The 12,379-nt window shown below is 38.6% G+C and overlaps 1 protein-coding gene across 1 annotated transcript; it reads left to right on the top strand.

The window, feature by feature from the left end:
• Positions 1-5,093: 5,093 nt before the first annotated feature.
• On the top strand, positions 5,094-6,047 carry LOC101572872 (olfactory receptor 51G2-like). Its single transcript, XM_004641993.1, has one exon. It carries the CDS (start codon positions 5,094-5,096, stop codon positions 6,045-6,047), a length of 954 nt encoding a protein of 317 aa, XP_004642050.1.
• The last annotated feature ends 6,332 nt before the right edge of the window (positions 6,048-12,379 follow it).

Raw genomic sequence — 12,379 nt, 5'->3', positions numbered from 1 at the left:
TCTCACAATGGTTTTTTAATTCCAAAAGTGCATAGGCTCTGTCCAGATTTCTCTCCACCTTACCACTGCCTTGGAACACTCTCAAAGTCCTGAGATGTGGTAATTTTCATATCTACCTTATTTATTAACTTCCTCTTAGAGATTGTGGCTTATTGTTGCCAGATATTCATTACTCTAAAAACAGGTACTTTGTGCATTTTTCCTACCTGTTTCAGTTGGGAAGATATATTTCACCCCTATTACTACATTTTGGCTCAAAGCAGAAGTAGCCAGCACTCCTCCCTTGCTCGTACACATACGAACTTCCTTCTGCGTACCAGGACTGCCTTAAGCACTGGAAATCCAGTGGGAAATGTATTGCTAAATGTGAAAAGAGAGCAAAAGCTTACAACCAAAGGAAAGTTATATTACAACTTTGAAATGTAAAGGGAAAATTGCAACCAATAACCTCACAGGTAAAAAGAACAGAAAGCCGCACCTTTTGATGAGGCCATAGTAACTCAGACTGTAATCTGAACAACTAATTGGAAAACAATACACAATAAATGCAACAACCATTGTTGAATTCCTGTTATTTTGATTAGTGAAATTCCAGTCTACATAATTTCTTTTTTATTCTCTTTAAAATTAAAAACAAATCTGACATTGCAATACTATACCACATGTCTAACAACATTGGACATTTATAACAGTAGTAACAAAGAGATGTTTCCTAATCCTTGGCTTTCCTGAAAGTAGACAAATCACATTTCAAATTTATTTATCTCAAAAATCCAGCCCAGCATTGAGAAGTAGATAGTCACTAATCAGCAATAAGCCAATGTAAAAGAGCTCATTGTATGTTCGTGTTGGGCAGTTGACACACAAGTGATTTCATGCTTAAAAGTGAGATCAATGAAGGACGGTAGAGTATTGAGGAAACCAAGGTTGACATCAGCTTGATTTCAAGTAATTTGTTTTTGTGGCATCTCCTGTGAGGCACACTGAAACCTTTCTCATGGGAATATCTTGCTAACCTTCCTTTTCTACAATTTAGTATTTATTGGAGTAGATAACTTTGGTGCTGGGCAGATGCCTCTAGCAGAGGTTATAACATTTCAAGACTCCATTCTTTCTCACCTACGCAAGGATGGTGATGCAAGAGGAAGCGGTGATGCTGGTTGTGTTTATTAACTGGACCTGGGACTTCTAATAACAGGGTGAGGAGGCAACGGAGGGCCCATTAAACCGGTGGAGACAGAGCACTGTCCTAAGGATTTGCACAACTGAAATTTTCCTTAGTTTTAGAATGTAAAGTCCAGGAAGCTCCAATTCCTTACAGAAGAAAGAGAAGGGAAAGTTAAGAGAAGGAAAGAAAAAAGTAAGAGCCAAAAGGAACACTGTAGTAGTCCAAAGTTAACTGAGGGTAAGTTAGTATTATAACAAGAGAGCAGAGAGTTTCTTTGCAGGATGACTGGAATACTTAAAAGGAAATTTAGGGGAGGCACACCATTAGAGGAAGGGTCAAATAATTAAAAGAGGTCAAATATCTAAAAGTAGTTAAATGTCTTTTAGATCTCTTGGAATAGTCTGAAGAACATCTTTTCTGTTTTGGGTGGGTAATCCAACACACAGATAAATGGGAAATAAGTGCAAGGGTAAGTATATGTTGGGAAAGTTGGGACTATCCAGCTTGAATATTGTCTGTATGAAGATATGCCCTTTTTCCTTTATTTTACATTTCAGTGGCATCTAATCTTCAATGTGGCGTGAGTTCAGAAGAAAGTATAACCTCTGAAAATGTTTTATATAACATTGTTTAAAATGGATGAATTGGGGCTGGGAAGATAGATCAGTGGTCTAAATGCCTGTCTGGCAAGCTCAAAGACCCAGGTTTGATCCCTGGTATTGCATGCTGTGTTGGCCCCAGGTGCTGAGCCAGCCAATTAAGCTGGGCATGATGGCACACACGCACCTGTAATCTCCATGCTGGGGAAGCTGAGAGAGGAGGATCACTACAAGGCTGAGCTGCATAGTACGATCTTGGACCAAATAAATAAAATTTTTAAAAGAAAATGGATGAATTATTCATTATTGGAAGTTTTATATCTTCTCTAATTCATATGCTATAGTAAGAATATCTAAACTATGAATTTTTTCATTTAAGTAGACTTTCTTATGTTTTTTGTATGTTAATATACACCCTCACTGAGATATGTGAAGTATGTAATCCCAATCCTACAGCATACTTTGGTAACAGAAAAGTAGTAATAAGAGATCATATGTGGTAAATTTCAAAGAGAAATAACATACTAAAAAAGAAAAAATATATATACTAAAATGAATTTAACAGTTAATTCTTATGATATTCAACACATAAGAATATTTTAATATAGAGAATATTATATATAAACATGCTTAATCAGATGAGGTGATCAATATTAATCTAGATAACTGCTGTTGAGAGTGTGATCAATGGTATACAAAAACTGATGTGAGAATAAGTATATTATTATAATATACTTATTCTCACATCAGATTAGAGCAATCAATCTGATTAGATTGGAGAATGACTGGAGACATTAAATCATTTATGGAATATAGTCTTTGGAAAGGATTGGGGATACGGACATAAGTGTTAGAAACCAACCACGGATGATATGCACTGAGTGTGTGCTTGAGCTTTTCTTGGTTGTTGAGCGACAGTGGCGGTTCTTCACGCTGCAGAGATGATAGTGACACTCATCACTAACGACAGAAGGAAAGATGAGCTGAAAGAAGAGTATGTATTCCTAGACATTCTGGACAAGAATCAAGGAATCTGAATAGCAGCTTATAAGTATACATCTGAACCTGTGTTATGAATATTTGTGTATGTTTTTAAATGGCATGGGGTTGTGGTTGGTCAGGATTTTATATTTTTAAGAGAATCTTTTTGTGTTACTGCAGTGAAACATAGTGTGTTGAGTAACAGCATGGGACTTGTTTGTGGTATGAATTGTGTACTCTAGTTTAGTGTACACCATGGCTTGCCTTTTCTTTCAAACTGAGTGACTCTGATACTGAACATGAACTCTTGTAAAAATTGCCATAAGTCAATCTTGTCCTCAGTATTCAAACCCTCATTAAAAATCTCATTCTTCCAGGGGCTCTGTCCGTCGTTGTGTCACTCCTACATCTATATAAATATATTTTATAAAACACTCATCACTAGGTACATTGTGGAAAATGTAGTAGGATACGGTAGGTATTTAGAGCTGAGAGGATCTGCTTGCAAGACTTAAGAAGTGCCATCCACACAAGAACATATGAATTGTCTGAGATCTGCTCTTGAATAATAATTGAAACTTATAGAAAGATAATTATATATATTTATTTACATGTGAAGATTTTTTTTTCTTTCTGTATTTAGGACAGGTTCTACAGGGTTACTGGGTCTCACTACATAGATCAGACTCGTAGTGATCCTCCTGTTTTCAGCCTCCCAAATGCTAGGATTACAAGCACTCACCTTGATGCCCAGTCTCAGCCGCCCTCTCAGCAAGCCCCATGGATGGGGCTGGTACGACATGCTTGGTATCAAACCCCAGCCGCTGCACCTTGCCTAAGCAGGTGCTTTAGTTCACTGAGCTACCAGGCCAGCCCCTTATATGTAAAAATTGTATATCTACATAAAGATAATTTTGCCTGATTTTCTTTCATAGTTACGTAGTACCAAAGGAACAAAATCTTTAACTTTGGCTAAGAAGGAGGAATAGTTTCTTGTCCCAATTCTCTGTGCCTATAGTCTTTACCTTCATTAGTTTTCCTTAGTTGTTTCTGTTTTTTTTTTTTTTTTTTTTTACTTTCAGTCATATTTTTAATTAATATGATATGACAAAAGCCAGAATGATGTTTGTGTTGCATGTCTTCTAGAGGCCCTCAGTTATTTATTTTCCTTTCAACCTTGTTTTCCATCTCCAAATGTAATCACGTGAAAATTTTCTGTTCCTGCATGGAAAACTACAGTTGTAAGCACAGTTAAATCTAAACAAATTCAATCAGTTGTAAATTCTACACATCACATGAAATTTTTAAAGTTGAGTTGGATTTTGGGTGGGCTATTATAATGCAATTTTGTTTATTTTTCAGGGAGAAATGCCAGAAAAAATATTCATGATTCAAGAAGCTGGAGTATTTACAGGTTTAATGCAGTGATAAAAGAAAGCATAAAAAATTCTTCAGTGTCTTGGATAATATGACTCAGTACAAAAGTAGGTACAATATAACTAAACAGTATTAAAAAGGGAGAACTTTTCAAAAACCACTATTTATACATCATAGTGTATTTAATGTTGACATATTTGTATACGGACATAACATATTTTGATTATTTTTCTTTTCTTAAGACTTTCTGGAATAATTATTTTTTCTAGGCATGGAGATAAAATAATACATTATTTAGTTTTTGCTTTCACCTAGTCAGTGATTGTGTGGTTTTAGGCCAAAGGAATCGTCCTTGATCTCACATTTTAATAATAGCTACCCACTATCTTAATTCTAGATAGTAATTCAGATAAACAGGAACTTTCTAGGGCTTAATTCTTTAATGTACACCTGTCTATAATTAACATGGGCCCAGAGCAGCTAGATATTGATAGGTTCTGGCCCCAATATAAACTGCTAAATGTTATGGTGGTCATCTAATATAGATGAAGCCTTTAAAACAACAGTTTCTCTTCCCAGTGACCACTTCCTCCTCCTTCCCTACTCCAGCTCTGGATACAGTTTCCTCTCCCCTTTCACACACACACACAGGAGAGACCCCAATCAGCTCCTTATATGTAATTGAAACTGACCCTCTAATTCCACCGTAGCCAAGGTCCATAAAAACCTCAGCTTTCTTTGTCTCAGATCAGAGGATTCTCTCCTCTGCCTTTGATCCTCTCCATGTCTTTAGAGTTAATAAAGGCTTCTTTTAACTTGTCTCTTTATTACACTGCTGAAAACCTCTCAGATATATTATCTCTTCCTAGTTAAGATTTATACTTATTTTTCCTTTTAAATGATCTTTTCCTTTTAGTGATCTTTATTTTTGGAGACTGATCTGGCTGCCATCCAAGAGACTACTCTCAATGGAGCATACGAACACTAGCCGTTTTCAGCCAGCATCTCTCCTTCTAATGGGTATCCCTGGATTAGAAGCTGTACAACTATGGTTCTCTATTCCTCTGTGCATCATGTACTCAGTTGCCCTCCTAGGGAACTGCACCATCCTCTCTGTCATCAAAACCACCACCACCCTTCATGAGCCCCAGTACATCTTCCTGTCTATGCTGGCAGCTACAGATGTGGGACTATCTTTGTCAACTCTGCCTACTGTACTCAGTGTCTTCCTGCTGAATCACAGGGAGGTTGAGTTCCACTCTTGCCTCACACAGATGTTCTTTATTCATACCTTCTCCTCCATGGAATCAGCCATCCTGCTGGCAATGGCGTTTGACCGCTTTGTAGCTATTCGCCACCCTCTGCACTACACTGTGGTTTTGACTCCTCCTCGGATTACTGGGATCGGAGGTGTGGCAGTCATTAGGGGGGTGGTATTGATGGCGCCTTTACCGATCCTGCTTAAGCGCTTGCCTTTCTGCAAGGGTGTTACTCTATCCCATTGCTACTGCTATCATCCTGACATGATGAAGCTAGCCTGTGGCCCTGTCAGAGTCAATATCATCTATGGATTGTCTCTAGTCCTCTGTTCCTTTGGGATTGACTCTGTGTTCATTGTCATTTCATACATCTTCATTTTGAAAACAGTGCTCAGCATTGCCTCCGGAGATGGTCAGCTCAAGGCACTTAACACTTGTGTTTCCCACCTCTTCACTGTCTTCATCTTTTATGTGCCACTCATCGTGTTGGCCTTAATTCATAGGTTTGGCACATTTGAATCTCCGCTTCTCCATGTGACTATGGCCAATCTCTTCCTCTTTTTGACTCCTGTCCTTAATCCCTTGGTTTATAGTCTAAAAACCAAACAGATAAGGTCAGTAATGGGTAGGGTACTGAAGGGCAGGAGAGACCTGCTCAAGTAGCTACATATGGCTTTAAGGGAAGGAGACACACTCATTTTTCTCTTCCTTTCACCTCCTTCCTGCTCTCTGGGAAACATGGCATTGCTTCAAGTTTTGATTTTGTGAAAATTGAGCTATTTTGTTCTTGTGTGACAGAAAGGTGATCACAGTTTATTCTCAAAGTAGAAAATTGTCAAATGTGTTAATATACCAAATTGTATAATAAGCATATGTGTACCCACTGCTGTGGGATATATACCCCGACCTGTACCCCTACCCCTACTCCTATCTCTAACCCTAACCCTAACCCTAATCCTAACCCTAACCCTAACCCTAACCCTAACCCTAACCCTAACCCTAACTGTTTTAAAATATCATAAGGAGCCTAAAAATGAAGACATGGGATAGGCAGAAATGGTAACTTGCCTGATCTTATTTCTTTAACTTCTTTAGAGATTAATTAATATGTCTTATTGGGCTTTAGAATATAAACACAATTAAGCAGATTACTTTAGATTGGAAGAGAAATAGAGGGGTATTTGACAAGTAAATGACTGATATACAGTGTATATCATGACATAGGTTAAGTAAGAGTTATAACTAGGATGTGAAAACCCCATTATAAGAGCCAGGAAAGTTTAACTTGAAGAAGGAGACAAAGAGAGGGCTGGGGAGATGGCTCAGTAGAATAAGTGCTTCCCTGGCAAGTGCAAGGGAAGTTCAATCCCTTGTTCCTCCCCTTCAAAAAAAGAAGGAGACAAAGACATGAACAAAAATCACAAACAATAGCAAGTGAAGGAAAAGGGGATTGAGTATATTAGACAAAAGAGACAGCATGTATTAAGATGTAGAATTAGGACAGAATATTATGCTTCAAGGAACTTCAAGAAAAAGTGCAGTGATAGATGATACCTTTCTTCAAAGGTGACAAGAACAATAAAGAGAAATAGATATCAAAGCATTAGTCAGGAGTTTATGTTTTTAACAGGTTAATAGAAATAATTTGTCTACTGAAGTTATGCTGTGAGTCTTGAGATTTCCTCTCCTGCAGCTGTTGGACCTACTGGGGCTACTGTGTTCCTGTTCTGCTCAGACCCCTTTTAAAGAAGTTTCAAGTTCAGCATATACAGCCAAACAGTCTCCCATGCAATCAGGCAATGATTACTATCAACAAAGCTGCTCAGAAATGTACGCCTACACACTCCTTTCTTCACAAGTCTCTCCTGGATGAGATTGATGTCTGTAGATTTCCCAAAACACCCTGCAGAAGTGGTTAGAACAAGTGTTACCACAGTGCCTATCCTGTGAGAATGACTAAATGCTAGCTCATTGGAAAAAGCCAGTTTCCTAACTGCTGCTACACTCATACTCATAGTGTCCAAAACTTCATTGTGGCCTGTGACCCACATTAGCAAACTGACCCTCAACATCCCCTGTTGCCTGTACACTTGGATTGAGTTCTTCAAAAGTTTTGATCAGTTTTTCTTTGTCTTCACAAGCAGTTTATATTACAGTGTCTTCTACTTTTTCTGTTTTTCTTGTTTTCCTTCATCTTCCTTTCTGATTTTCTTGTTGCCACAAAAGAAAGAGTGGAGGTGCTGTGAGAATTAGAATGCCCAAGATAGTGTAGCAGACCTGGGATTGAATATGTAGATGAACAATTCCTTTGTGCTTAGAGTCTGTCTGTGTTGGAGCCAGGCAATGTGGAAAGGGTAGAAAGCTCTAGGCCTTTGTCACTTTTGCTAAGCATTTACAGCAATAAAATAATTTCCTACTGCAAAAAAAGAAATAATTTGTCTGATGATTCTATTAAGTTAATATTCTAGTAACCCCTAATTCATAGTTTTTCAGGAAACTAAAATGTTATTTGGATGGTTTGATGCCCACTCCACACTGATACTGCTGTCCCAAGGTGAGAGTCCTAGTTATTTAAAACAAGGTAGAACACTTCAGATGCCAGATATATGAATTTTCCCCATGCACTAAGCAAGCAACACTATAATTCAATTCAGTTCTGACACTGTGTACCTGGAGATAGTGTCAGACACACAACTGCGGGCTCACTTCTGCTGACCCTACTTAGTGGTCATTGGGCTAAGCTTGAAGTTATATTCATTAAAACTTTGATTGAAATTTTGGATATTATAGAAAGTTCAAAATCTTTCATCTAGTTTTAGAAGGTGAGCAAGAATCATCTCAATAAACAGTGAACAAAGAATGAAGAACAGAGAGTATATGTCAGCAAATAAATAGAAACAAAAGCAATGTTTTTTGAGTGAGCACCGCCTTTTTGAGAAAATTAAGTTGGGGGCCGGGGTGATGGCTTGGTGGAATAAATGCTTCCCTGGCAAGTGCAAGGGCCTGAGTTCAATCCCTGGTTCTGCCAAAGAAAAAAAGAAAATGAAGGTACTTGAGGAAGACTGGGTAGGGACAAAGTGGCAAACAGTGTAAATCATGGAGATATCTGTATATCATATGTGTTGAATTAAATTTTTCATATAAAATATGGATTCAGTAGCAAAAGAATCAAAATAACAATTCAGTGAGACCATGTTTGCTTTGCAAAGGTTATGCAAATTAAATTCATTTGAATGTGAGTTATTATGAGATGGAGAAAACATGGCTATTGCTCATATGAAAAAGGAAATAATAAAAGTTAAACTACTGAAGGGAAAGAGTGATGTAGATGAATGAACATACTAAATATCTTGTTGAAGATATAATTAAATGGAAGTTAATGAAGATTAAATCCAACATATATAAGAACTACATAAAGATAACAAGATTTATTTCCACTGTAGCAATACCAAGGATCCAATCATTATTCATATACATAAGCAATTTAGAGAAAAGAAACTGTTGGAACAGAATTGCATGAATTTGCTTTTGAGCTATACAAAATTTGAGGACTCCTTTCATGTGGAATGTCTATGTGCTCATACCTTTCTAAGGCTAAAAATAAATAAGAAAATGTGTGGGAGACTAGTTGGAACAAACTGAGGTTTAATTAGCCTACTCTATGAGCACTAAGGTGCAACACAGTGTGCATGGTGCTAACATACTGCCAGTTTCAGGGAAAAAGCAGCGTAGCTGAGATCCAGTTATTTATCTGGACATGTACATGGGGCTTGGGGGGCCAATGAACCTTGTGTTACTCAGATTGCTTGTTCCTATGTCTAAGTGAATAGAATCAGAGCAAGCTAGAAGTTTGGAGCTCCTTGTGGAAGGGAGACAAGAACCACAGCCCTGCACATTTAAAACTAATCCTGTGACTCTTAGTTTTTCATCTTTATTCAACCTCCGTTCCGTTACAAAACTCATAGGCTGGCTTGTACAAGTAGATTCCAAACAGGGACCTGACTGGGGAAAGCTGGCCATGAGGAAAAGTGTAGTGAGTCAGCCATGGCAAGATCCATAGAGAAGAGCAGCCAGCCAGCAAAAGGAGAAAAGAAAAAGAAACAGGAATGTGGGAATTATTTACAGCCAGGATAATGGGGTAGAGTTCATCACTTGAAGTACAACACTGTATCTCTTTGTTGGAAATTCTGTTGCACTGATCTGCACCCAAGTTAGTACCCTGTTGCTTTCTCATATGATGCAAGATGTTACTAAACATAATATTTAGTTTCCTCAGATGGTCAGGCTTGATGTAGAGTGTTGGATCTAATGAGAGGGTTTGGAGCATGCTTGTACCAGGCCATTTTCCACTGAAACTTTCTTTGTATGGAGTTCGATCAGTGGAGTTTATGCCCTTTAATGGTGGGAAACATTCCACACTTGGTGGACCCTTGAGAGAAGATTAAAATAAGGATAAAATTATATCTCAGCCTTTTAGCTAAGATCAAGTGTACAATAAGCGTAAAATTCCCTCATCCCCATCTCTTTCTCATCCTCTTCTTCCTTTCCTCTCATTTGTGGTTGAGACAAAAGTAGTGTCTCCTTATCAAAGAATGATCAGACAGCTTGTGGTTAATTGAGATCCCTTTGGGACATGTGTATTTCTAGTTAATATTCATCCTGAGACCTTAACAATACATGTCAAAATGTTCATGAATATAATCTTTTGAGGTTTAAATTGTTTAAAGAATTAAAATCCAGTGTCATGAGGATGGTATTCCCACTCATTCATATTATATACTCTTCTGAGCTCCCATGAGCCTCATGCCCAGTTCTTACCAGGTTGCAGGAAGCTGTCCAAAGGCAGAGACCACATTCCCCAAAAGCAGAGATTATTGTGTGGCAGATGGCTTTTGTGAAAGCTAATAATGACTGTACACAAGTACTAGGGGCCATCTGAGCAATTAAAAATCTTGGAAACTATTTGAAAATATGCTAAGATGTGGGTACCAGAGGTCATAACTCTCCCACAAGCCATGTTTGGTTTTATTAAACAAAATCAGTCATCTTAAAAAATACAATGTTTTAGGGGCTGGGGAAATGGCTCAGTGGAATAAGCGCTTTCCTGGCAAGTGCAAGGGCCTGAGTTCAATCCCCGGTTCCGCAAAAAAAAGAAAAAACAAAACAAAACAAAACAAAACAAAACAAAACAAAACAAAACAAAACAATGTTTTAATTTTTACCAAACAGGGCATATCCGTAAATGGTGTACTTGACCTCAGGCAAGAAAGGGTACAGTTGTCCCTCTCCTGGAGGGGAAACTGCTGAGCCCTTGTAAAAGGGGAAACCATTTGGTCAATAGGTATCATTCTAAATATTATCAAGGTAACACCCACTGATAAGAAATGGGATTCAGGCCTAGCCCCTGGATCAACAAATAATGGGGGAATTCCCAGTATGAGCTAGTCCCAGTTCTCAGTGGGTCTCGGGGAGCATGGTTGAGACCCTTCCCAGCAGAATCCCAGGAAACACAGCACTAGAACTTCTTGCTGCTGCATGGGTGACTTTGATTGGTAGAGAAAAACTCTTTAAAACCCCCTTATGACCTCTTTCTTTTGTTGCCGTGAGTCTGGTTCCTAGAAAGCTAAGTGTAAACTTCCAGAGTGCTGAAGCTCTCCTGGGATTATCGACTCAGACTGCCTGGGGGAAATTTGTGTTGCAGTTCAGTGACATGATGTTTGGGTTTTTGAACTAAATGATTATATTGCTAAACTAATTATTTTGCCAACTGTCAAAACCACAGCTATTAGCTAAGAAGCTAAAGGATTTTTTAAAAACATATATTTTAGGGAAGGGTCTACAGGGTATTCAGGATCTCATTACTAGATCAGACTCATAGTAATCTGCCTGTTTACAGCTTCCCAAAGGCTGGGATTACAGGTGTGCACCACCACATCCAGTCTCAATCGCCGTCTCATCAAGCCCTGGGGGGCAGGGCTGGACCCACAGGCCCGGGGATTGAACTCCTGGTCTCTGAGCCTGCTTGTAGGTGCTTTAGTCTGCTGAGGTATTTGGCCAGCTTGAAGCTAAAGGGTTGAGCAGCACACTCATAAGGAAATGTTCTTTACTCAAGATATCACAGACCACTGACCCATGTATACTCTTAAGGTTAGAGGAAAATGTTCCCAATGACTCATAGACACAGGTGGTGAAGGTGTTGAGGTAACGGCTTCATCCCAATGGCTGCCAGCCTGGCTCATCCAAGAAGCAGCTATCTTGCCTCAGGTCACCCAGACAGGTCATGCAGAGTGGTGTGTTTCTGCCTTGTGTAGGCCCTCATACCTCTGAAGGTCTCTTTTAGATATTTATTACAAGGGTCTCAGGCAACTTTTGAGGTAGGTATCTGATGAAAGAATGAGAAATTCAAATTACTAATAAGGCAATCCCATTTTTGATAGAAAGATGCCTGAACCCATGGAAGTTTATCAGAAGGAGGAAAGAGAAGATCCTGGCTGTGAGAATGCATGTATTTCTGCAGCCCTCTACTGTGGCCCACAGTACTGGCCTATGATAATTATTGTTTTTAAGGATTTCTTTTTTACCTTCCATTTCTGTCCACAGGATCAGCCTCATTTTGCTTTTGCTCTTCCTGTCACTAGATTTACTGATCCTATGTGCTGATATCAATGAGCAGTTTTGCCACAGGGGATGATGAAGTCTTACCCTCTGTCAGTATTTTGTTGGCCAGACATTAAATCCTGTTAGTATAAAATTCTCCCAAGCCTATGTAATACCTTACATAGATGATTTATTGCTTACTGTCCACTCTAACCAACAATTTACCCTTCTTTTTGCACGAACTAAATGGGCTTTGAAACAACATGGATTACTCAAAGTCCCAGAGATCATTCAAATTATCTTCCCTGATAATTCGGGGACTCTGGTAGTGGAAAGAGCAGCTCAAGTCAAGAAATTAATAAAGAGACTCATTAGAAACATTGAAGGAACTTTGATTT

The sequence above is a fragment of the Octodon degus genome, unplaced genomic scaffold (genome assembly GCF_000260255.1).
Source record: "Octodon degus isolate 3935 unplaced genomic scaffold, OctDeg1.0 scaffold00146, whole genome shotgun sequence".
NCBI lineage: Eukaryota > Metazoa > Chordata > Mammalia > Rodentia > Octodontidae > Octodon > Octodon degus.
The sequence above is the reverse complement of the archived record's forward strand: the minus strand, read 5'-3'. Positions and strand labels throughout refer to the sequence as shown.

Coding starts and splice junctions, on each gene's coding strand:
- LOC101572872 (XM_004641993.1), top strand. CDS start 5,094: ATGGAGCATACGAACACTAGCCGTTTTCAGCCAGCATCTCTCCTTCTA.